This window comes from Cydia pomonella, chromosome 18, assembly GCF_033807575.1.
Source record: "Cydia pomonella isolate Wapato2018A chromosome 18, ilCydPomo1, whole genome shotgun sequence".
Classification (NCBI taxonomy): domain Eukaryota; kingdom Metazoa; phylum Arthropoda; class Insecta; order Lepidoptera; family Tortricidae; genus Cydia; species Cydia pomonella.
Genome location: NC_084720.1, coordinates 1,215,576 through 1,242,764, shown reverse-complemented (window position 1 = coordinate 1,242,764; position 27,189 = coordinate 1,215,576). Strand labels below are relative to the sequence as shown.

The window sequence follows — 27,189 nt, the reverse complement described above, 5'->3', positions numbered from 1 at the left end:
ATGGAGTTATGATGAGTAGATTAGGAGTTCTGGTGACCAACTCCTGACTCCATCATGAGACCCTGGACCTCATCTAGATCGATGGTGCTCGTCAGGGCAAATCTTTTGAGCCCAAACACGTTGGAATTATAATGAGTAGATTAGGAGTTCTAGTGACCAACTCCTGACTCCATCATGAGACCCTGGACTTTATCTAGATTGATGATACTCGTCAGGGCAAATCTATTGAGCCCAAACATGATGAGGTTATGATGAGTAGTTTAGGAGTTCTGGTGACCAACTCCTGACTCCATCATGAGACCCTGGACCTCATCTAGATCGATGTTGCTCATCAGGGCAAATCTTTTGAGCCCAAACACGTTGGAATTATAATGAGTAGATTAGGAGTTCTAGTGACCAACTCCTGACTCCATCATGAGACCCTGGACTTTATCTAGATTGATGATGCTCGTCAGGGCAAATCTATTGAGCCCGAACACGATGAGGTTATGATGAGTAGATTAGGAGTTCTGGTGACCAACTCCTGACTCCATCATGAGACCCTGGGCCTCATCTAGATCGATGGTGTTCATCAGGGCAAATCTATTGAGCCCAAACACGATGGAGTTATGATGAGTAGATTAGGAGTTCTGGTGACCAGCTCCTGAATCCATCATGAGACCCTGGACCTCATCTAGATTGATGGTGCTCGTCAGGGCAACTCTATTGAACCCAAACACGATGGAGTTATGATGAGTAGATTAGGAGTTCTGGTGACCAGCTCCTGATTCCATCATGAGACCCTGGACCTCATCTAGATTGAAGGTGCTCGTCAGGGCAACTCTATTGAGCCCAAACACGATGGAGTTATGATGAGTAGAGTAGGAGTTCTGGTGACCAACTCCTGACTCCATCATGAGATCCTGGACCTCATCTAGATCGATGGTGCTCATCAGGGCAAATCTTTTGAGCCCAAACACGTTGGAATTATAATGAGTAGATTAGGAGTTCTAGTGACCAACTCCTGACTCCATCATGAGACCCTGGACTTTATCTAGATTGATGATGCTCGTCAGGGCAAATCTATTGAGCCCGAACACGATGAGGTTATGATGAGTAGTTTAGGAGTTCTGGTGACCAACTCCTGACTCCATCATGAGACCCTGGGCCTCATCTAGATCGATGGTGTTCATCAGGGCAAATCTATTGAGCCCAAACACGATGGAGTTATGATGAGTAGATTAGGAGTTCTGGTGACCAGCTCCTGACTCCATCATGAGACCCTGGACCTCATCTAGATTGATGGTGCTCGTCAGGGCAACTCTATTGAACCCAAACACGATGGAGTTATGATGAGTAGATTAGGAGTTCTGGTGACCAGCTCCTGACTCCATCATGAGACCCTGGACCTCATCTAGATTGAAGGTGCTCGTCAGGGCAACTCTGTTGAGCCCAAACACGATGGAATTATAATGAGTAGATTAGGAGTTCTAGTGACCAACTCCTGACTCCATCATGAGACCCTGGACCTCATCTAGATCGATGGTGTTCGTCAGGGCAAATCTTTTGAGCCCAAACACGATGGGATTATAATTAGTAGATTAGGAGTTCTGGTGACCAACTCCTGACTCCATCATGAGAACTTGGACTTCATCCGGGTCAAAAATAATAATGCAAACCCTAACGTAATTTCAAGTGAAAATGAGTTTTTCAGAAAATCGCAGCCAAATAACACTAGACCTTACTCATAGTGTTGTGTTCCTGCCGGTGAGTAAGGTTGCCAGAGCTCAACGAGGGGCGGGAGGGGGTTAGGGTCGGCAACGCGCATGTAACTCCTCTGGAGTTGCAGGCGTACATATGCGGGCCGTATGCTTGTTTGCCACCGACTTAGTATTAAAAAAAAAGTAACACTGAAAATCCATCAATAAGCGAGTCTGTTAGGCATACTGTAAAAAATGAACTTTTATTAAGATTTTCTAATCGCAGTATATAGCACTTCTCGGAACTCCGTAGCTGATTACGATCGCAACGAATGCCTGACAATCGAGCACAGGTCCGTCCTCTAAGCGCGCTCCGCGCGGACTGAGAGCGGGGCGTCGCTGCTGCGTGATTTATACGTGTTTTAAAAAAATATAAATTTACGGCAATGTAGGTCCCATAGTTACGATTTTTTTTTATAGGTTAACATAAAGTTACAGTTTGCTATAATATTATTTTTAAAGCAAAATATGCGTACAATTTGCGGAAAAAAAATATAATAAAACCCTGTTTTCGTCAAAAAAATGAAGAAAACTCGGAAGGTATTTTATCAGTTTTTTCAAATGAATCTTCGATTGTTCATCATTCCAGCCCCTCGTACGAGATATGTTGAATCAAATTGTAGTCATTCATGTACCAAATGATTCTTGTTTACAGCAAAATTGAGAACCGAAACGCCACATCTCACTGGAAAATTTGGAAAAGACTCCCAAAAAAACTCATTAAAAAAGAGGTTTAAAAGAGAAAATGAAAATTTGAACTGTTGGAGCCGCTAGTTTAGGAAACGATTATTTAAGTACGTTACCAGTTTTTGAATAAATACTAATAGTTACGTCGTAATCTTGAATGAAAAAGGAAGAATTTTACAAAATACGCTCGTCTGTAGGAATAAGGACTCTTAAATCTTTCTTAAGTACATTAGTATTTTAACGCTAGGGCTAATAGTATTTAATACAAGTGAGCTTTTCAGTCGAGAACCGTGTTTAGACAACAAGCTTGCTGAGTTGCCTAAGTAAGGTACGAGATTGAAAAGCTTGATTAGATCACTATTGTATACAATTTCATTGGTATACTTTTAAATTGTAATAAACCTTAAACCATTTGACATTCCTTACTAGTCACTCGATTTTGAACCGTAAGTCTTATTGTAGAGATGCGTTTTTGTTTTAAGTATAACGTCAAATATGTTGCCGCTATGGACTTAAGGGATATACGTGTGTTATTTTTTTAACTTGACTGACATTTGGGCACAACCGCCGACCGTCCTACACACGTATATTATGTTACATTGCACGATGGCCGGGGCCGCTTACTCTAACTACGTATTGGAATAAATATCAACACCGGGAAGAGAAGAATGCTGCTTACGCCCAGATCTAAAACAATACATAGAGTTAGTGGCGACTATGGACACTAGAGGGCGCTATGAGTAAGGGATACAAGTGACAGGTCTGTATTTTGTTTTTTGCTATATGGCCTCATGGAATCCTGCAGACTGAAATCGGGTTAGTAGAGGGCCTTCGAAATTAATTTTAAATTTCAAACTTGAAAGTCGTTTTTGGACTAGAAAATGCAATGTTTAGTTCACGTTCATTTTTTTAGTTCACAAAGTTTAAATTATAAGTTTAAGTTTGCAACAATGATACAAACTGTAAAAAACTTACTGTACCTTTTGCGCTGAGTATTGAAGATCGACCTTGTTGTCATATTCCGTATACAAAAATGACAAATCAAATGGCCCAATTTAAGTGTCCAATCTGTCATTTTACTATAAAAGCATAATGATTGGGTAGTAAATTAGCTAATCGAGGTATCATTTTCGTATATGACGTATATAAACAAAGCGTATACGACAATGAAAGTACCAGGAGCGCATAAATTCCTAAGAGTTTCTCTTACCCTCAGCTATGCCGTCGCTAATGCAGCTATCATTAGGGGTCAACTACACGCGCCACACTCTATTGTCAGAGTACACACACACACTGTGCTCACAGAGCGTCCCAGGCTCTAGTTATGGTCGCTATAAACCTTGCTTTAATATTCCATATACAAAAATGAGAATTCCAAAGTCCCAATTTATGTGTCCAATCTGTCATTTTATTTAAAAAGCATAATGATTGGGTAGTAAAGTAGCCAATAGAGGTTTTATTTTTGTATATGAGGTATATAAATAAAGCGTATACGACAATGAAAGTACCAGGAGCGCATAAATTCCTAACTGGTCCTCTTACCCTCAGCGTGGAGCTTTATTGTCAGAGTACTCACACACTGTCCCAGGCGCTAGCTGTATTCTCACTATAAAGCTTGTTTACATATTCCATATACAAAAATAACAATTCAAATGTCCCAATTTATTGGACAAAGAAAATTAGCAATCGAGGTATCATTTTGGTATATGAGGTATATAAACAAAGCGTATACGACAATGAAAGTACCAGGAGCGCACACATTCGCAAGAGGGCCGCTTACCCTGAGCGTGGAGTCCCAGGAGGCGGTGGCGAGCGCGGCGCCGTCGGGCGCGAGCTGCACGCGCGCCACGCGGTGCTCGTGGCCGCACAGCACGCACACAGTACAAGAGGGCCGCTTACCCTGAGCGTGGAGTCCCAGGAGGCGGTGGCGAGCGCGGCGCCGTCGGGCGCGAGCTGCACGCGCGCCACGCGGTGCTCGTGGCCGCACAGCACGCACACAGTACAAGAGGGCCGCTTACCCTGAGCGTGGAGTCCCAGGAGGCGGTGGCGAGCGCGGCGCCGTCGGGCGCGAGCTGCACGCGCGCCACGCGGTGCTCGTGGCCGCACAGCACGCACACAGTACAAGAGGGCCGCTTACCCTGAGCGTGGAGTCCCAGGAGGCGGTGGCGAGCGCGGCGCCGTCGGGCGCGAGCTGCACGCGCGCCACGCGGTGCTCGTGGCCGCACAGCACGCACACAGTACAAGAGGGCCGCTTACCCTGAGCGTGGAGTCCCAGGAGGCGGTGGCGAGCGCGGCGCCGTCGGGCGCGAGCTGCACGCGCGCCACGCGGTGCTCGTGGCCGCACAGCACGCACACAGTACAAGAGGGCCGCTTACCCTGAGCGTGGAGTCCCAGGAGGCGGTGGCGAGCGCGGCGCCGTCGGGCGCGAGCTGCACGCGCGCCACGCGGTGCTCGTGGCCGCACAGCACGCACACAGTACAAGAGGGCCGCTTACCCTGAGCGTGGAGTCCCAGGAGGCGGTGGCGAGCGCGGCGCCGTCGGGCGCGAGCTGCACGCGCGCCACGCGGTGCTCGTGGCCGCACAGCACGCACACAGTACAAGAGGGCCGCTTACCCTGAGCGTGGAGTCCCAGGAGGCGGTGGCGAGCGCGGCGCCGTCGGGCGCGAGCTGCACGCGCGCCACGCGGTGCTCGTGGCCGCACAGCACGCACACAGTACAAGAGGGCCGCTTACCCTGAGCGTGGAGTCCCAGGAGGCGGTGGCGAGCGCGGCGCCGTCGGGCGCGAGCTGCACGCGCGCCACGCGGTGCTCGTGGCCGCACAGCACGCACACAGTACAAGAGGGCCGCTTACCCTGAGCGTGGAGTCCCAGGAGGCGGTGGCGAGCGCGGCGCCGTCGGGCGCGAGCTGCACGCGCGCCACGCGGTGCTCGTGGCCGCACAGCACGCACACAGTACAAGAGGGCCGCTTACCCTGAGCGTGGAGTCCCAGGAGGCGGTGGCGAGCGCGGCGCCGTCGGGCGCGAGCTGCACGCGCGCCACGCGGTGCTCGTGGCCGCACAGCACGCACACAGTACAAGAGGGCCGCTTACCCTGAGCGTGGAGTCCCAGGAGGCGGTGGCGAGCGCGGCGCCGTCGGGCGCGAGCTGCACGCGCGCCACGCGGTGCTCGTGGCCGCACAGCACGCACACAGTACAAGAGGGCCGCTTACCCTGAGCGTGGAGTCCCAGGAGGCGGTGGCGAGCGCGGCGCCGTCGGGCGCGAGCTGCACGCGCGCCACGCGGTGCTCGTGGCCGCACAGCACGCACACAGTACAAGAGGGCCGCTTACCCTGAGCGTGGAGTCCCAGGAGGCGGTGGCGAGCGCGGCGCCGTCGGGCGCGAGCTGCACGCGCGCCACGCGGTGCTCGTGGCCGCACAGCACGCACACGCGCTGCGCGCGCAGGGCGTCCCAGGCGCTGGCCGTGTAGTCGCTGTAGCCGGCGAACAGCAGGCGGCCGGACAGCGACCAGTCCACGCTGTTGACGCCGAAGATGATGGAGTCCTTGGCGTAGCGCGCCACCTCGCGGTCCGCGCGCAGGTCGAACAGGCGGCACGCCGCGTCGTCCGCGCCTGCAAACAATAAATACATTCCACTCAAAATGTCACATTCAATCCTTGATTAAGTTGCGGATTGACATAAAGCATAACCATTAGTATTCACTTTAAAATCATATCAAGACAGATGTCAGATCCACGACGCAGGCTTCGTCAATAAATACAAGAAAAAAAAAAAAAAAAACCATCCACAACACGCTTCGTCATCGTAATATGCACTTCACTATACTACGTATATTCACTTTGACATTGATGAATTACCCTAAATATGTGTTTGTATAATATTAATAACGTTGCTAAACGAATATGATATTTAATACAGAATTTAATTATTAGCTTCTTATCATTTTGTAAAGATGTTAAATTAGATATGCATGAATTTAGTATAAGTATAAGTACTATAGTAGGTACCTCATAAGTACTAACATTATACGTCCTACCCAAATATCATGTACTGACTACATGCACATGACTTTTAATGTCAAATAAATATATGGACTAGAGATTCTCCCCCAAAAGGGTGTAGCAGGATAGCCTAGGAAAAATTGCCCCCAGCGATTTTGGGCCGAAACTGTAATCAAACGATGCCTTTTGGGGAGGTTATACTCTGCACAAAGTTTCATCCCTCTGTTACCCCCTGGGGGTGAAAAAAACCCGATTAACCCCAAAACTGTTTTAATTATTTTTTCCTAAACTATGAAAGTGACGAATTTCAAATTTCGTACAAATATTAATAAGACTAAAAGCTATGTGCTAAAAAAATATTAACCCCCTAACCATTGAAATTCTTGTAAAAAAAAAAACAAAAATAAAAAAAGAATCAACCTGTATATCAAGTTTGGCTCATGGTACCACACCATTTTTTTTTCAAAAATGAACCAGTTTATATTCTACATGATACAAAAGTTTCATGGACCTACTCCAGAAGGAACATTGCGAAATTAATATGTATTGGCTCTTTGGTGCGTACCTACTATTCATTGAACTCCCACTAAGAGCCTTGCATTATTAATAAACAATGGCTTGCGATCGGACCGCTGCTCGTGCCCGATTTGAAAAAGGTGGGGATAAAGAAGTATGAATCAAACTCATTTGTACATGGATCTCAAGTTTGGCTCATGGTACACACACCATTTTTTTTTTCAAAAATGTACCAATTTATATTCTATATTATACACCGTGTCCAATAAGTTCGAATACAAACTTTTAGCACTTGCTGTATAGACATACGGATCGCTGGATATAAAATTCTTATTTTAATTTAAAAAGTATATTGACATAAACATAGTACTATAATTTCATGAGTCACGTATTTTTAGTTTGGCTTGAATACACGATGAAGTACGTTCGTGAAGAAATTATTAGAAAATTCCTTAAAGGCTATCGCCTATCGGCCATGTGCTATATTCAAGGCGTTACAACCGCATGGAATTAAACGGAATCTGGTTTATACTACTATAAAAAGGTATAAAGAGATCTCTTCTACAGAGGACAGGAAAAGATCCGGTCGGCCCCGCTCAGCTAGAACTGAAAAAGTGGTAAAGGCTATAAGAGAGCGAATTCGGCGGAAAAAACACCGATCTATTAGAAAATTAGCTGCTGATCTGAAAATTTCCAGGGGATCTGTACATAATATATTGAAAAAAGATCTTGGATGTCATGCTTATAAAAAACGCAAAGTACATGGCATTTCAGATGCAACCAAGAAAAAGAGAGTAGAAAGATGTAGCACCATACTTTCTTGGCACGCAGGTGACGAATTTGTTTTCTCAGACGAGAAACTCTTTGTGTTAGAGCAGCCTCATAACGCCCAGAACGACCGGTTGTGGGCAGCACGGATAGAAGACATTCCAGAGTATGAAAAGAATGTGCCTAGGTTCCAGAGCTCACCATCAGTGATGGTTTGGGGTGCTCTTTGTAAGAGGGGCAAACTGCCTCTAGTTTTTATTGATAAAGGCGTCAAAATCAATGCGGCATACTATAAATCGGAGGTTTTGGAGAAAAATGTTGCCCCAAATTTAAAAAATATGTTTGCAGACGATTATTATGTTTTCCAACAAGACGGAGCTCCGTCGCATACGGCAAACGCTGTTCAAGCTTGGTGCAAGGCTAATTTGACCGATTTTTTGCCGAAAACTGAATGGCCACCAAGTTCTCCAGATTTAAACGTACTAGATTATTTCGTATGGTCATACATGCTCTCGAAACTAAATAATTATAAAGTCGCAAACCTGAGCCATTTTAAAAAGGTTATCATGCAAATATGGGACGATATGCCGATGGATGTGGTGCGTGCCGCTTGTGACTCTTTTGAGAAACGTTTGAAACTTGTAAAAAAAGTTAAAGGTGGAGTTATTCCAAAACATTTGTTGTAAATATTGTATATAAATGTGGCTTTCATTTAATATAATTTTCATAACATAAACTACGCGTAAATTTATTTTATTAAGGATCATAACTGTATTCGAACTTATTGGACACGGTGTATAAAAGTTTCATGGACCTACTCCAGAAGGAACATTGCGAAATTAAAATAAACGTACTATTTCGTAGCTACTAATCATTATACTCGTATCATGCTTAATACGCAACGTCTCGGACCCGAAAACAAAATAATTTAAAAAAACCGGCCTAGAGCATGTCGGGCCACGCTCAGTGTAGGGTTCCGTAGTTACTCTTCCGTCACAATAAGCTAAACTGGAGCTTAAAGTATAGTAAATTGTTAACCAAGGGATGAAACGGTACCTTTCACGTGAGTTAAACAAATAGGCAAATTTGCATAATCAGTACCTAATTAAAGTATGTCTTTTTACTATGAAGGGGAAACTTTTTGCGATAACTCAAAAACAGCTAAACTGATCATGTCCGCTATAGTTTTCATTTAATGTCTTTCTTAAGCTCTACTTCCACGATTTTTTTAATTTTTTTTGGACCTATGGTTCAAAAGTTAGAGGGGGGAGGGACACATTTTTTTTTCTTTCGGAGCGATTATCTCCGAATATATTCACTTAATCAAAAATTTTTTGTTGAAGACCCCTATTAGTTTTGAAATACCTTTCCAACGATACCCCACACTGTAGGATAGAAGCAAAAAACAAAAATTCACCCCCACTTTACGTGTAGGGGAGGTACCCTCAAAAAATTAAATTTTTAGATTTTATTGTACGACTTTGTCGGCTTTATTGGTTTATATATCCATGCCAAATTTCAGCATTCTAGCACTAACGATCACGGAGCAAAGCCTCGGACAGACAGACAGACAGGCAGGCGGACATGGCGAAACTATAAGGGTTTCTAGTTGACTACGGAACCCTAAAAATGTTTTTATAAATACAAATGAGTTTGATTCATACTTCTTTATCCCCACCTTTTTCAAATCGGGCACGAGCAGCGCCAGCGGTCCGATCGCAAGCCATTGTTTATTAATAATGCAAGGCTCTTAGTGGGAGTTCAATGAATAGTACGCACCAAAGGGCCAATACATATTAATTTCGCAATGTTCCTTCTGGAGTAGGTCCATGAAACTTTTGTATCATGTAGAATATAAACTGGTTCATTTTTGAAAAAAAAAAAGGTGTGGTACCATGAGCCAAACTTGATATACAGGTTGATTCTTTTTTTATTTTTGTTTTTTTTTACAAGAATTTCAATGGTTAGGGGGTTAATATTTTTTTAGCACATAGCTTTTAGTCTTATTAATATTTGTACGAAATTTGAAATTCGTCACTTTCATAGTTTAGGAAAAAATAATTAAAACAGTTTTGGGGTTAATCGGGTGTTTTTCACCCCCAGGGGGTAACAGAGGGATGAAACTTTGTGCAGAGTATAACCTCCCCAAAAGGCATCGTTTGATTACAGTTTCAGCCCAAAATCGCTGGGGGCAATTTTTCCTAGGCTATCCTGCTACACCCTTTATCTCTTGAGATTCTCGATCCTAATTGGAAATTACTACATCAGTAAAATGAAAGCTGGGAGGGACGCGGAGCGCGAGGCACAGGACAGGAGCGGACGCCGAAGTCTCACGAAGGCCCTCCGTACCAATGGGGTACAATAGGATGACAACTACAGGTTTCCGTTTGTAAAGGCTTGACCGCCCAAACGTTTGGTATGACTATATTTTTTCATTATACACTTCGTATTTGATTCTAATTCGTGTCTGATGGCGCCGGGTCGGCTGGCATAGCTATTACTGACCTGAGAGTCCTCAGACTAAAGAAACCCCTACAAAGTGACTCTTTCAGCCCAAATGGCAGTCTTCGGAATTCTAAAAGTCTTTCAAGGGTGCTAAAAGCACTTTTACTATAAACCCGTCTTCTTTCATATTCTATATCACACAATGTCAGATCTTAACCAGCCCGAAGCGAATTTTATTACTACATATGTAGGTTTTGAAACCTGATGGCAGTCTTCAAAATTCTAAATATCCTTCAGTTATATTAAAGTTACTTTTCCAATAAAAACTTCCCCTGTCGTTACAATCTATCAATCAATGGAAGATCTAAAGTTACGCGCAACGGACAATCAGCTTAATCTACCATTTTCCGCAACGGACAATCATAATCTACCAATTTTTACCCAATTTTCCAAGATATGTGTTTTATTTGACGACCGGTTTGGCCTAGTGGGTAGTGACCCTGCCTACGAAGCTGATGGTCCCGGGTTCAAATCCTGGTAATGGCATTTGTTCGTGTGATGAGCATGGATATTTGTTCCTGAGTCATGGGTGTTTTCTATGTATTTAAGTATTTTATACATATTTATATATTATATATATCGTTGTCTAAGTACCCTCAACACAAGCCTTATTGAGCTTACTGTGGAACTTAGTCAATTTATGTAATAATGTCCTATAATATTTATTTATTTATTTTATCTTGACAACTTACACATCCGTCTATTTATCACAGTAAGTATGTCAATACTCACCCGTGGCTAAAGCGTCTCCCCCCGGGTGGAAGCGCACGCTGGTGACGTCGGAGCGATGCGTGTCGAAGGCCTGCACGGCGGCGCCGGAGCGCATGTCCCACACCAGCACGGCGCGGTCGGCGCCGCCGGACGCGAACGTGTCGCCCGTGTCGGACGGCGCCAGGTCCAGCGCCAGCACGTCGGCTGCGTGACCCTGGAGACAAATTATTCATCATTAGATCAGTTTTCCGAAGGGTCGCAAGGTTGAATCTTACAGCTTGAGTAAAAAGAACCTTTTTTCTTTGAAATTAGGTATTTTCGGTAGAATCTCGGATTTAAATTAAGACAGCCATTGAGACATTTATTTTTTATGCACTTACAACTAGTGCTCTTTTTAGTGTTCCGTAGTTCCGTACCCAAAGGGTACAACGGGACCCTTCTACTAAGACTCCGCTCTCCGCCCGACTGTCTGTCTGTCTGGCTGTCCGTCTGTCACCAGACTGTATCTCATAAGCCGTGATAGTTAGACAGTTGAAATTTTCACAGATTTCTGTTGCCGCTATAACAACAGATACTAAAAAATAAAAATAAAATAAATATGTAAGGGGGCTCCCATAAACAACAAACGTGATTTTTTTGCCGTTTTTACATATAATGGTACGGAACCCTTCGTGCGCGAGTTAGAGTGTCGGTTTATTTTTATATATAAAAAATCACGAAATCGTCCTCATTTTCCAACAGTTAACTGACAGTCACTAACTGTCATGAATCACTGAATGTCGTGAAAGGCAGAATTTTACTTTATGATGAAGTCAATTAGTAAACTTAGAAGGAACATTGTATAGTCCAGATCGCATCCAAACTGACCAATATGACATCTTTAACTTGCTAAAATCAGAGCAAGCTAAGTTAGCAGCGATTTTGATAGCCCAGCTTGTGCAAGTGTTAAGTAAACGTCATAATTTCATAAAAGTTACACCCCCTTCAAGACAATCTTGGCGTACCTGGAAGGTCTGCAGTAATTGTCCCGATTCCACGTCCCATAGCGCAGCAGAACCATCCCCAGATCCAGTCAATAGCTGTCTGTCCGTGCGCGGGAACAGAACAGATGAGACATATGAAGTGTGCGTCGCGACGGTGCGCTTGCGAGTGGCGCCTTCTTCTTTGTTTTCTTCTCCGAGAGGAAACACTGTCACTTTGTTATCGAGGCCGCTATGGACAAGGTTTATTCGTTATTAGCAGTGTTCTCTGCTGATGTTTAAATATACTGGTGAGATTATAAAATTGCAATGGAAGAAGTGCAAAAAATTAATCAAAACTCCACCATTGTGTGCCTGGCCTGGCCATTACATCGTTTTCGAGAAACAGCCGTATCCTGGTCACGGCACCAAATTGTAACTAGCCTTTTTCTTGTAATTTCCTAGATACCTAATTTATAGTTTGATTGCGCACAAAACTTAGCTCAGATGGCGCTGCAATAGCTCCATGCATGTTTTTTTTTAAAGATGGCAATTGAATCTACCTCCCGAAAAATTCATGTTTCTAATAAACCTGATGTCTATTCTACCCCATAATCTTTACAAAATCGAAACGAAAATGCACCATACAAAAAGCGAGCGTGATGTGGCGTCATCTCTCTATCGGCTGCGCCAAAATGTAGGCAAAAAATCATGAAGAATATTGCAAAATATTCTTTATGCATGAAATTAATTATAATATGAGCACTCACCCCGCAGCCACCATGTTTCCTGAAGGGGCGTAGGCGCAAGCCATGACCCAAGTACTGGGCATAGCAATAGTCAGCTCCTTGGTTGCTGAGAATGCGTCCCAGATGATCACCTTGCCATCCTACAACACAGAGTTGGTCAATAATCACAATTTATACAGGGTTAAACAATTAACTCCGAGTTAGTTGGCTAACCCTGGAACGCGCAAGTGGCCCTTAGGTATTAGGTATTTAGTGCTTAAGATTAATCTTTGGAGTTCTCATCTGGAATGAAGTCAGTTGCAAGTACAAGCTTTTGTTTACACCTCTGTGGCACCAGGGATCGGAAACCGGTATTTTTTGTATGGGAACGAAAACGGTATTTTTTTAGTTCTTTGTTAATTACTTCATTTCTAATTAGGCAATCTAATATTACGAAGTCGTTATCTGAAAACACAACTGAGTCCTACATTTAGAGTATAAAATAAACCGAAATATATGGTTATTTCGATGTTTTTGCAAAAAACCGGTTCCGATCCCTGTGTGGCACTACCACACTAGGTTCTTAACTTGAGGTAGGTATTCCTTCATTATGTGTGGTTCAAATCTTGGAAGCTAAAATGGTAAAAGCTAATTTACACTCCAGCCATTCAATTAAAACGAAAACTAGCGACAACTCAGAATGTCTAAACAGATTTACACTGAAACTAGGTACCTGGGAGGAGGAGACAATATGGCGTTTGTCCTGTGACCAGTCAGAGCAGAGCACCTTGGCCTGGTGGCCCTTGAGGACCCGCCTCGGCTTCAGGTTGGGGAAATTGATGGCCTCCAGGCGTTCAGCCACACTTGCGACTGTAACCAAAGTGGGTATTGAGTGAAGTCCAGGTATGTAGCAACAATAGGTATGAGGCATCTGATGATCATACCCTGGGGATTTAGGCGCTGAATTAACTCGGTCCACAGTTATTTTTTATAACCTTTTTTATTTAAATACTAGCGACTTATTATTAGTGACAATTAGTTACTAGTAGAAGTGATTGGCAGTGACTCTTTAGTGAAAAACAAGAAAAGAATAGCTGATATAATATCACAGGATTGAAGAGAATTATTAAAGATTAGATCCATATTAAAACATTTATTTATTTATTAGATCTGATACATATATTTTAAATTTTATATTTTAATTTTTGACTGTAGACCCCTTTTGGATAAAAGCCTCCTCCAACTGTTTCCATCTAACTTTATGTATTGCTACTCTTTGCCACCATTGTTTGCCTGCAGTAGCAACAATTTCGTCCTGCCATCTGGCTAGTGGATGTCCTCTCTTTCTAGAGCCCTGTGGCCCTTTCCATTTGGTTTCCTGTCCACCTCCCATCATTGAGCCTTGCAGCATGACCAGCCCATGCCCATTTCATGCTCTGAGGAAAGTGTAAGGCATAAGATAATGCCTTACACTATTAAAACATATAGAGACTTAAAATAATTGACATCCCCTTATTTTTGTAATTATTTAGTATTCACAAATGTTGCCTGTTTAATAATATTTGCATTCCTTTTCGTTTAAGATGGCAAAGTGATAAGGAATTGTTGAATAAAGCAGTCAAATTTGAAATTTAACTAATTGACAAAAAAGGTATCATTTAACAAGCAGAGATGAAGTTATGCCACTTGTAAAGAGTGTACATCTGCAAAAATGTGTACAATAGTGAATTATCCAATATTTTTTTTTTTAAGGGATATGATTGCCAAAAATAGGCTCTTTTAGCATGAGTTTTGGCTCGGACACCTGGGAAGGGAATTCCAAGAAAAAGTAACCATTCACTATCTAAAAAAACATCAAAACCAGCCACTATTTTCACATCAAAATGACAAAATAAATAAGAGGAAATTTTTGTATTTTCAAAACAATTATAAATGTTTTTTTCTTTTCAGTTTTTCCTTGATTAATCAGCAGTGGACACTTTTTTCATTAGCAAGCCTTATGCTATTGCTACTATTATTTATTTTCCTGTCTGTTTAACTATTATTTGGCCAAACCAAATAATAGTGAATGAAGAAACTTGGAAATAAATATTCACTGTTATCAAATGAAGTCTTGGTAGCTCAGTTTACAGAGTGATGGGATAGTGATTCCACTTTTCCATTGGGCTAGTGATTCTACAAGTTTTTGCAGTATTGTTTGCTGACGGTCCTGCTAATGCAAATCTAATTTTAATACATATTGCTGTTATTTTGTATCACTTTTTAGATCACAAAAGATATAACCCTTGGAGTGGCAGGCCGTCGACTCCCAACCGATTATGTCATTTAAATGACAAATTTGATTTATTGAAATAAAATCAAAATTCCAATAATTCAAAAACGATATATGCCACTTACAGAGATAAGGTAACTAAGATATACGACATACATTAGTTATCACTATTTATTAACATCCAATTAATACTTCTGAAACTATTACATGTCCAAGTCTTACCCTTGAGAGAAATGTCACCTGTATAGTATCACTATGAAGATTAAGGTCTAAGCAAGGTCCTATACAAGTTGAATCATGGAGAAAGCCTAGGCCGGAAAGTTTAGCTACTCACGCGTGACATCGTTAAGCTTCTGCCGTTCCTCCTCCAACTTCTGTTTGAGCGCCTCTGCCTCTCGCAGCAGCGACTCCAGCGTCTCCTCGGGGCTGGCGCCGCCAGCGCCCGCGCCCGCCTGCGGCGCCGCGCCGCCCGTGTCCGCTGCCATCCCCGACAGCCTGCCCCCAAAGCCCTGAGGGCTCACTGGCACATCCCGCCCGAGTAGCACGAACTCTACAACTTATAACAACCGCGCTACGGCGCCTGCCTGCGCGGTTCACACCCCGCTTCAGGCGTTTCACTTAACGCTAATCAAACATCACCACACTCCCGCGTTAACTCTGCTCGTTTTGTATCATAAATTACTTTTCAGCGCAATCAATAAAGATTTTCAGTCAACTTCGATTCGACAAACGTCAAAAGCCGGAAACGAGGTCGCGCCACAGATTGTATAGATTTTTGAGAGACAGCTGTTTGCGCAAAATTGACAGAGCAGAGTTTAAAACTGAGCCTCAAAGATACCATTGTTGAATCTTCTATCAGGGGGCATACCGCGAAAACCGCAAATTGCGGGGATCTTTCTCTTTTACTCTCAATAAGACGTAATTAGAGTGACAGAGAAAAATGCCCGCAATTGACGAATTACGATTTTCCCGGTAGCCGCCCAGAACAGAACGAAAACGCGGTAAAATTGAATTGTAATTTTCGAATGCGAAACGAAATTTTTATACAATTTCTGCGGAAAAGTTAAGGCCATGGGTTTCAGTTAGTTTTCTTTTTAGGATGATGAAGATGGTAGCGTATGTATGCATTTTATGTTACTTGCTAGAAATTATTTGTTGTAGCGGTAGCCATAACTATGTAGACAAATAAAACAAAATGATGCTAATATTGAACTTTATATTCCATAAAATTAAATACTTTTTTACTTATATGCTGACGAATCAATGGGCTCTACAGTGTAGGCACAAGTATCGACAAATATATTTCTTTTAACCTAGGTATACCTTTTTGGTACCTATCCTGAATATTAAGCAATAGAATGCTAAGGCAGTATCTTTTCATTAAATAAAAAAATAGTAACCAAAAAAAAACGTATTCTAAACAATAAATAGGACTGTTAGTGTTAACTTGAACAATACATTGTTTAATTATTAACAAAAACAACAGTAAATAAATTAAAATAAAACTTCAACATGGAATGGGATTAGGTAAATATTACAGTACTCATTCTAAACTCAACAAATTCAGAGTTTAACAATAAAGTTACTTACACAATAAATAGATCTAGGACTGAAATATTTGGAGCTATCGTTTGCCATTGCTGAGATAATAAAAATTATTAATGATAGTAGATTACAAATAAAGCACGCAACTCCCTTGGGAGTCATATACTTCCTGTATACCTGTGTTAAACAACCAGAAAAATAGAACCGAGAAAATCTTGTGATATCTCAAGCAACCTGTATGTACAGTCGCCATCAGATATATCCGAGCGGCTGATGTGCTCAAAAATATCTGAACACGCACTCTACTGCTTTTACAATAGAGGCGTGTTCAGATATTTGTGAGCACCCTGGCTGCTCCTATATATCTGATGGCGATTGTACACTTAGTAATGCCTACGCTAGCTGACGCGGGTGCACGGAGCGGACGAGCGGGTTAACGAAAAATAGTATGAGCAACGCTAACTGAAGCGGACGCGTTCGGCGGATTACACCTACAAATAGCACCCGCGTGCGTGCGCACGCGGCGGGCGTCCGCGTCAGCTAGCGTAGGCCCTAAGTCAGTTATTGAGTGCTAGTGCATACCTAGCATTAGGTCTAAAAAATTATTGCTAGGTACAGTCAAGTTCATAAATATATATACATTTCTTCACCTTAATCCATTACAATACGGTAAAAAAATGTATACATATTTGACTGTATCAGTAAAATTACTCATAATAGGTAATTTCTAACATTTTACTGTAGTGTTTATAATACCCTAATGTCATTAATATGCACTCTCTGATATTATTGTACCCTACCTTAACTACCTATCTACTTACATCAAATAATCCAGTGAATAGAATCGTAAATAAATTACAACCTATACACTTGAAGATGATGTTACCGAACACAAACAGCACCGAAAACTATTCTTTTTTTAAGCTACTTACCTATTTTTTTTCCCCAATAACTTATAAGTTTTAAACTAAGGCCATCTACACACTAACAGCTCCACCTTAAACCTACCCTACTATGTGGGTACCTTACACCCAGTATGCTATAAATAATTCATTATTCATGTAGTTATGAATCATAACATTGCTATTATTTATTGAAAAAAAAAAGTGACATGATAGATAAAATCTAAGTTATTAAAAAATAAAAAAAACATTCATAGGTTACTACCTGCCGAGGTTTCCCCGAGGGTCTACAGTATGAGGTTCTTCAAAAAAGGAGTGTTCAGATTTTTAAAGGGTCGGCAACGCGCATGCGTAACACCTCTGAAGTTGCCGGTGTCCATAGGCTACGGTGTCTGCTTACCATCAGGCGGACCATACGCTTGATTGTTACCGTCGTGGTATAAAAAAAAAAAACTAGCACAATTGGTATACTTTAATGATTTGTTTCCGGTCACCTGATTATTGTTTTACCGAATTTACTTTAGTAAGTATGTCACAATCTGACTAAGCGGCGAATCGGGAACTAATCTATTTAATTACCATATATAAAATAAGCTTTGGGAGTCCTAAATTAGAATAAAGAACTTTATTGCTCTAGTTAGTACAGAATTCTTATAATATAACATATACAGAATTACATGATACCCTATAAGGCCATTGCAAAGTTATCGCCAGACAAAAAACGGCTTACTACCCCAGAAACCGGTGGTCTATAGCTGCGTACAAAACAACCCGCTTTGTCCGGCATCTGAACAAAGTTCACGAGCGCCCACCAGGTGGGTTCCCGGCAGTGAATGTGGTAAGCTCTCATTTAAAATATAATTAGATTACACTCATTAGTCTCATTACTTATAGTCACTTTATATCAAAACAAACATTTTTATCATGCAACTTCTGGTCATGGTGGCAGAGGAAATATTATCTATTATACACACTCATACTCCGTTCATATCTAAACTGATAGCACAGTTTTATACTAACTATCCCAACATGTGTTGGAGAGTTGTGTAAAAGAGTAATATTATTGTAAATGTTAACCTTTTGGCCGCCTTTGACTTGATATCAAGTCAATACATTTCGTGCCCCACAGTCCACAACTGCATATCAAGTCGTGGTTTTAGTCAGGTTTGTATATGTGTAATTGACGTGGTGTTGATGAGATGACACTTTATTACTTCATTGAAGTGGCGGCGAAAAGGTTAAAGATGACCTACAGGTCTCTATACCATAATAATACATGCAATCAGTGTGAGCAGAGAGATTTCCAATTGTACAGTCAGCATCAAATACTTTGTAGCAGTCAAAGTGGCCAAATAGTTCGGTACACCATACTAAATATATGGTGTACCGAACTATTTGGCTACTTTGGTTGCTACAAAGTATTTGACGCTGACTGTACTATAAATTATAAGTACTTCAACCTTAGTCCCCACACCATACTAGCTGTTTAGTGGAAACTCTAGACATTATAACAGCCCTGACTTCAATGTGGAAACATTCCACTTAATATCTTTGCTTAATTTGCTTTCTTGATGCACAAGATTACAGTGTTTCACAAAATTGAATGGAATGACAGATAAGAGAAGATGCTACTCACATTATGAAGGAATGTATCAGAAACTAAGCAGAAAGGCAACCTTTTGTAATTAAACATAAAATTTATATATTGCATGCACATACATGTACTGATATTATAGCACACCATTTGTCTAAAACAGCTAAAGATTTATACAAACTGGTTAATTTAAATTGGCGCACTACCCCAGAAACCAGTGGTCTATAGCTGCATACAAAACCTGCCCAGTGGGTTGTCCGGCATCTGAACAAAGTTCACGAGCGCCCACCAGGTGGGTTCCCGGCAGTGAATGTGTTAAGTGACGGCAAAAGTGTGATTTTATTTTTAAAAATGGGGGTGACATAATCAAATAAGATAAAACCCATTTATCATATTTGATGATGAGCTGACTTACAAACACATAGGTAGAATTAAACACTCAAATCTAATCATATTTTGTTTATTATTATAAAAGATTATTTGATCAATTTTCCTACAATATATTAAAATCAAAGTTCAGATTTGTCTCCCTTAGTATTTTTTTCTGGCACCTTCTCATAGAGGCAGGAATCATCGGTTCCCCGCAGGGCATTTTTAGTGCAGAAATAGTTCATTAGATCCACAGTCCCCTGATGGTTCCAGTACCAGTCCTCAACAACACTTTCATTTTCTTCCAGCAGGCTTTCACACTGGGTCTTCATGTGAGTGATTTCTGCCGATGGTTTGTCCCACAACTCAAGTGGAATGCCAAGATCTACTTTGACTCCTTTATCTACTAATCCATGAAGAGTTTTGAACGTCTGGCTCATACCTTTGGCGAATCTGGTGCTATCTTCTCGTTCTTTATGCATATTGTACTCTAAAATCCTGTCACAGACTCCTTCAAGAGATTCGATCAATCTTAACTCGGATTTTTCATATTTAGTTCTCTTCTTCGGCTGGACATCGTCAAGAGAATATCCAATTTCGATGACATCGTGAATTTTGCCGGTTTCTTCAAGTCTTGCTTGCAATTCGGTGGTTAAAATCTTGCAAACTTCGCAACGATTTGCGTATTTTACGCCAACATCTTCTTCTGAACGGACTTCAACGTCTCTATCACAGTTTGTAGACGATATTAATACAAATAGAAAAAGGGACGATATTCTAACAATCATTTTATTAGTTTTATTTACACTTTACACGGCAAACGCTACACAAAGCACGGTAGGAAACCGCCCAACTGACAGGAGTGACAGAAGCGAAGTGTCAAATACGAACTGTCAATGGAGCTTTATACGCCAATGTTACCATCCTAAATATTTTATTATCGCGAAGTAAAGGCTACGGAACAAGATAAAGGCGTGGTGGTATGTGATAGGCCCATCGATATAAACAGATTGCGGATGTATCTATCAATCAGAAAAAGAGATACCTATCATACTTTTAACCTAATTAGTTACACTAATTAAAAGCCTGGCCCGCCATTGTGTTAGGCTGTTGGGTATAAGTACTAGTTAAAATTGCAATAAAGACATTACAGAAAGCATCGTCACTTAAATTTTTATATAAAAAATGTGGGATCTATATGAGTCACATAAAAAAACTGACTTCGTACGACATAGACCACTGGGAAACCAATGGGAATTTAGGATTGACCCCCATTCTTAGTATTCAAATTTATAATTTAAGCCCACAAGGCAGCTTATACACGAAATCGGAAAACTGAAGCAATATTTTTTAAGCAGACCTTATTATACATTTGATGAATATTTTGCAAATGTACTAGATTAGACATATTCAAATTATTTATTTTAATTTAAATTGACATATTTTATTGTTCATTGTTACTTTTTATTTAAAAAGGATAGTTTAATTTAGTTCATTCACTTAACTTTGATTGATCAAGTGCGGATGTAATTAATAACATATTTTTGTAAATAATAATGTAAATTATATTCAAATGTACCTAAATAGTATTTTATTGTACCTATACTTGCATGTATACTTATATACCTAAAGCAAATAAATTATCTGACTTATTTGACATTGAAAAACCACAGGAAAATCGTAAACCGCAATGATTATCGAAAAAAAAAAGTATTTAAAAAATCGAGAACTACAAAAAGTAGTTAATTTGACATTACACTGCCTTCCTTATCGTTTTGACAGTTCTAAAATTTAAAAATTTGATTAGATTTGTCAGTCAATGTCCCTATTGTATTACAATACAAAATCAACAGAGTGCACCAAATAGATAGTACCAATATTTACATTTACAGTATCACCTAAAATAGCTTTCTTACTTACAATTTTGTCAAAAGCATAACGTTATTAAGCACTAAAATAACTTAAATTTTGTTTTTTTTATTTAGTATTTTCTATGTGCTTTGTAAATTACAACCTACGTTATCCTTTTCGTTAACAAGTTATTTTGTATTGATATTATTTATCTATCACAGTCGTAATGTTTTAACCATTCTTAACAACTTGTCGGCAAAGTTCCTAAATGTGCATAATACCCTGCGTTCATGCTGTATTCTTATGGGCCACCGGCAGCCCGCATAGCTTGCCGCTACAGTATTTTAGTTTGTTCCATTCCATGGTGCTTAGAGTTTTAAGACTCACTATAATCACTATGAAATATTGAATCCTCGTTGCTTATTTTAGTTACACTAATACTTCGAAGCAACGTGCGCGTAAGACGGTAAGGCGAGGCAGTGAGGAACTCTTTCACGAGGGCGCCTCTTTGCATGGCACAGACTGGCCGTGGGCTTTCAGTGACCCGCACGTCTCTACCTCTCCACGGGGCAAGTTAATGTAGCGAAATCAATGTCGGCGTGGTATAATATGAAAAGTTTCTTAATTTATCAATAAACATCGCCGAGATGTTGTTCGTCATTCACTATCATAATGTCTGAATCACAATCTTCTATGTCAAATTCTCATGTCTGATGGTCGTGCCCGCCATTAGTCACAATCATGTCTTTAAAACTCACTACACTCTATATAAATGTAAATCAACGCCCCATCCAGTAGCGGCTGGTGCCGCATGCGGCGGCAAGGAAGCTAGTAATTCCTTTAACGCGGGTGCTTCTTTGGTCGGCCCAGACTGACTGTGGCCCGCCACTGATATGTCCACCCAGGCACCTTGCGGCGGGGAGGCGCCGTCTTCCAGCTAAAATCAATTATATGTTACAGTATTCGAAATTATAAGAAGTTTTAGAAAAACATGTCTCAAAAGGAAGGGCTTATTCTTATCAGTATCATGAGAAATTCTGATTTTACTTTCAAAGTTTACTCTTTGTTCGATTCATACAAAAGCGTGAAAATAATGATATAATATTTTGCTATTTTTTTTTTACCAAAACCGCTTCTGATTCTAAATTGTATATAGAAATACTTTGCGAAAGAAAAGTAAAAGTAAAAGGAGTTCATAGGCTTAGTTTAAAAATGCTCTGTTAACATTTTCAGTAAACCGATTTATTATAGGCTGGGTATTTAGTTTGAGCAAGTAAATAGAAAAAAAAAAATATTTGAAGATAAAAATGGAGATCCTCTACGTTATTTTAGTATCAGTCTAGTCCGTGTAAAAGCTAACTACAGTTTACTACTGACAAGTTACCTCTAAATCGAAGGTGAGATGCCAGGGAGCGGGCAAGCGCGCGTCATGTAGCGCCAAGAAGTATGTTTCTCGCGAGCCCCATGGTTCTGCTGTTTCCGGCACACCACCCCCCGCCCCGCTAGCTGTGTAGTGGGACACTTTTACGCCTTCCACAGGCGATAGTATTACCACCTGGGGAAATAATAATAGTTAAAAAGGCAAACCGCTCTGTTAAGTGACCACAATTTTTTTCATTTCTAATTCCCACATATTGTTTACATTTATTACCTATGTAACAAACAGTAAATCAAACTGATGATAAAGACCCCAGCCTAAAACTTCTCATATACAGTCGTAGCAAGAGCATGATAAAAATGACAATGGAATTTCTTTTATTGAATATGTGAAGCTATAACTCACCACATGCGACGGCCCTGTAACATTCATCGTCAGCACATCGGGGTTCCTGTGCAAGTCCAACTGCACATCGAGTGTAGTGAGCGGCGGCGCGGGCGCGGGCGCGGCGTGGCCGCGCGGCACCACGGCGCGCGCCGGCAGGTAGTAGGGCGCGCCGCAGTACACCCAGCGCAAACACTCCGCGCCCGACGTGGCCACGGCCGACTTGAATGCGGCCACTGAGAAATAACTCTCCGTGTTCAATTGCAAATATTAGGGATAAGAGGAAAAAGAAGACGCGACGAATTGGGAAAATCCCAAGGTCAGATCGAGTGTCCCTACCAGGGGTCATGAAATGGCGGGCCGCCGTCCGGACCGCCGATCTATTTTGTGCGCACCTTAAGTAAACAGTAACAACTTGTATTACTGACTACGTAATCTAATACAATGTATCCCACGTGTCAGGTATGATGCTAGGACATACTACGACAGGCTTCCGTGCTACGTCATCCCTTCACGCCGGGTTACATCACACGTCACCGACAGCATACGTATTTTGCCGATGCACCGTTGCATTCAGTGATTGGGAAATGGATATACCAAATATTTGTGGTCAATAAAAGCGGATCGCAGCCTTGACTCGCGGCCAAGTCGTTTAGGTTGAACATCTAACCATTGGTTGACTGGTGGAAAATGCCTTACGGCATTAAGTGCAGTGTGCAATAAAGGTTAAATAAATAAACATCTAAGTAAAGATTTTATTGTAATTTTGCACCAAATATATTCTATTCTGTACTAGCTGACCCGGTGAACTTCGTATCACCTATCGTATTCGTATTATATAAATGTATGGTCCCTTTTAGCATGTCACAGATTATCCAATCATTCTTTTACAGATGTTACTGACTTGTCAAATAAGTACCCTGCGTACAATTTTTTTCGGAGCGGTTGTGGCATTTGATCAGAGCAGGAAGGCATAAATTCAAGATGGCAGTTTTTTTTCATCTCGATCAGAACAAAAATGCCGGCCTATTTTTGCAATTTTGGCCTCAGATTCATAATAAAGCGTCTTTCGGATCTTCAGATATTGATTTTCATCTTGTTTAAAGCAAAAATGCAGAAATTCAAGATGGCGGCTGTATTTTACAATTTAACCTCTGATTCCTAGAGTCAAGACTTTGATATACCAGACGATGCAAGTGTTAAGTAAACGTCATAATTTCATAGAAGTTTGACGTTAAAAATAACACGTAGCCCGTCTGGGCTATCAAAATCGCTGCTAACTTAGCTTGGTCTGACTCTAATTTCGTTTTATTTGTAGTTTAAATATTTAGGGTCAGGTTTTGTACCATATTCCATTTCTGAACGCACCCATAAAGTTCAACAACCAACAATGACAATCCTTTGTGACAGTGACACTTTTTATTGTTATTGTATTTAAAATCTAAATACGCGATAATTCAAATATTGTGGATATATGTTGTCGATTCGAAATCTTTATTTTAATACGTTATTCAATTTGCGGGGACTCGAGTTTACGGCACCGGCGGGACGATAGGTAGGAACAGTTTGTATGGGAAAAGAATATCGTTGTTTTACCATTTTTCTCGGAAGTTTTCAATATTTTCTCACCGTCTAAACCTTCTCTGGACTTCCACGAATATTTCAATACCAAAATTAGCCAAATCGGTCCATTCTTTCGAAAGTTATGCGATCACATCCATTTTGACGATTCATTTTTATTTATATCAATGAAACTCTGTTGTCAATCTAGTTATGCACCAACTCTTAAAAACAACCGATGTATACTTTTTCTGTGTCCTTTCTTGTGCAATAAACATATTTTTTATCTTTATCTTTTTTTTTTTTTTATATAGATTACAGACCTCTTATTATTTACCTCCTCCGCTATATAATTCGCGCTTCTTTGCTGCCGTCTGGCTGCCGTTAATTCGACAGCGGAGTCAAAATACCTATAATATTTGTAAAAATAAACTTCGATCTCGACTTACTGATGAAAATCTCCAGGATTTAATGACAATAGCTTACACCAATGAATTTTTTTACATTGATTATTTAAAAAAAACTTCTCATTACTTCTGTAGATACAAATATATCCACACTCATACATCGACTGAAACTACCACCCCGTAACCACAATACACACCGTACGGGTCGAGCGAATGCGGCGAGTTGCTGTCCAGATCCGGCATCCAGAATAGATTCTCTTGCTTCCCCGTGACGTGGTCGGTGCGACGCGTGTGGAACACCATTAGTCGTTGCGGTCGTGTGGGACTATATAAGAAAAGGTTACATATTCAAATACAACAACACACTTAACGGATATTAATAGACAATATATTGTTACAGTAAGCTTAGTAATAGACAGCACCATTGAACAACAAAAAAAATTATGCTGGCTCACAATGTGGGCTGCGGGCGGCCCCTAAATTATTTTCGCCATAGCTGGGGTGCGGTGCGGTTCAAACTGTATCGAGATGAGCTGTCACCGCATCCAAGCTTTGTGAAAAATAAAATTTTACTCTCAGGCCGTGTGGGCCACCAGCGACCCATATGGGGCTGAGTGTTAATGTACTTCCAATAATGTAAAAACATGACGTGCACATTTAACAAGAAAACATTAACGAAGAAAATATTACTGAATAGGTCTAAATGCTTATAGGTTTCGAACATTTTAGTGTGGATGACGTAAAAATAACATCACGTTGCACACAGGATGATGTGGTAAATAAAATAAGTTAAACGATAATTTAATAAATTTCTATCTTAGCTTAAAGAGACACTGTATTTGTTACGTTGTGTTTAGTAGATGTATTATAAAACTGAACCTGTAAGGGTTACCCAACGGCGTCAACAGTACTGCAGCGAACGTAACTGCTTGTAGCGCCAGCATTGCTGCAGCTAGTCGATGTGGCTTTCGAGCTACAGCCACCAGCGGCAGCAGCCAGCAGCAAGCCGCCATTGCTAGCGATGCCGATATCACGCCCATCACTATCTGCGAGACCAATGCGCGTATAACGGATATGTACGTAGCATACCCCGGAAGTTTGGGTCCGGGAACGTCTTACAATAGCCAAAAAAATGACAATAACTGTAAAAGCAAAGTTTTTAACATTTCAAAGCACATTTTGAACTTACTACCAATTTTCAATACGTAGTTTGGTAACTTTTTTTTTATAATGAACAAAGTTATAAATAAACCAAATCATTCCTGCAACCAAAACCCCAGGGTATGTACATAATACATTGCCATCATTAATTCGGGACGATAATCACTAACTTTCTCTTATGATTATTCGCTTTTTATAGGGTCAACTATAGTATCGCCCTGTCTGGCCTTCCGAGGCTTTGTGATCGTTAATGCTAGAAAGCTGCAATTTGGCTTGGATATATAAATAAATAAATCAGACAATGTCGTAAGTAAAAAAAAAAATGGAGTGCCTGTCCTACACGTGGGGATGACATTTTTGCTATTGCTTCAACTGGTGTTGGGTGTCGTTGGATGGGACTTTCAAAACGAATTTCAAAGAAAGGGGTTATTCGTATTTGTAGTATAGTGTTTAAGTCTAGTGTTCCAAATTAATATGTATGAGTCATTATGTTACTCGAAATAAACAAATTTTAATTTTTTAATTTTTAATTTATCAATAAACCTTTTTTATTAAAGTGAATATTTTCGGAAATAATCGTTCCGAAAGCAAAAAACTGTGTCTTCCTCCTTCTATCTAACTTTTGAACTGTAGGCCAAAAAAATATGACAAGCCGTTTAAAAACCAATTTTACAGTCCTGTTGTGTTAATTTCGAAAACCACACCAATCTTGGCCTAATAGCTTAAATGACATTGATATCAAGATAAAGTTGAGAGCCCCTCTTAATTGATCTACCTTAAAAACATTGCTAAAAAAACATTGAAAAGTGGAAATACTGACGTCGTGTGGCACCGGTCCAGCGCGGCCCATGATGGGCACGAACATGGCCAGCGCGTCGAGCGCCACGTATCCAGTCTGCAGCGCGGGCAGCGCGGCGCCCACGCTCCAGCACAGCAGGGCGGCGCCGCCGCGGAGACGTAGCGAGTATGCCACGATGCCGGAGGTGGCCAGGCCCACTGTCCACAGGGCTGGAAGGAATCTGAAAAGCATTGAACTTATACTAACATGCTATTTTGTAATCATTATGGTGACGTTGATGTTGATGGTTGATGGTGCTAACACTAATGATAAGTACTTTAATATAAATGCGACATCGGGTGAAGTATGTGCGATTG

The 27,189-nt window shown here is 41.0% G+C and overlaps 3 protein-coding genes across 3 annotated transcripts in view; all 3 read right to left on the bottom strand.

The window, feature by feature from the left end:
• Positions 1 to 775: 775 nt before the first annotated feature.
• On the bottom strand, positions 776 to 15,731 carry LOC133527850 (guanine nucleotide-binding protein subunit beta-5). Its single transcript, XM_061865042.1, has 7 exons — positions 15,218 to 15,731; positions 13,345 to 13,481; positions 12,654 to 12,772; positions 11,929 to 12,136; positions 10,946 to 11,138; positions 4,207 to 6,034; positions 776 to 3,113 (listed from the first exon to the last, which is right to left on the bottom strand). The coding sequence occupies exons 1-6, from the start codon at positions 15,366 to 15,368 to the stop codon at positions 5,631 to 5,633; spliced, it is 1,212 nt and encodes a 403-aa protein (XP_061721026.1). The 5' UTR covers positions 15,369 to 15,731; the 3' UTR covers positions 776 to 3,113; positions 4,207 to 5,630.
• A 3,637-nt stretch (positions 15,732 to 19,368) lies between these two features.
• On the bottom strand, positions 19,369 to 20,216 carry LOC133528009 (protein canopy homolog 4). The gene has a single exon (XM_061865249.1). It carries the CDS (start codon positions 20,079 to 20,081, stop codon positions 19,434 to 19,436), a length of 648 nt encoding a protein of 215 aa, XP_061721233.1. The 5' UTR covers positions 20,082 to 20,216; the 3' UTR covers positions 19,369 to 19,433.
• A 615-nt stretch (positions 20,217 to 20,831) lies between these two features.
• LOC133527866 (endoplasmic reticulum metallopeptidase 1-like) overlaps positions 20,832 to 27,189 on the bottom strand; it is a 30,174-nt gene continuing 23,816 nt past the window's right edge. Inside the window, exons 15-20 of the mRNA XM_061865058.1 lie at positions 26,855 to 27,053; positions 25,753 to 25,919; positions 25,071 to 25,198; positions 22,928 to 23,142; positions 22,529 to 22,699; positions 20,832 to 22,081 (exon numbers count right to left, since the gene is read on the bottom strand). Of these exons, the coding sequence (XP_061721042.1) occupies positions 21,902 to 22,081; positions 22,529 to 22,699; positions 22,928 to 23,142; positions 25,071 to 25,198; positions 25,753 to 25,919; positions 26,855 to 27,053 (1,060 nt within the window). The 3' untranslated portion in view covers positions 20,832 to 21,901. The remainder of the gene's footprint in view (positions 22,082 to 22,528; positions 22,700 to 22,927; positions 23,143 to 25,070; positions 25,199 to 25,752; positions 25,920 to 26,854; positions 27,054 to 27,189) is intronic.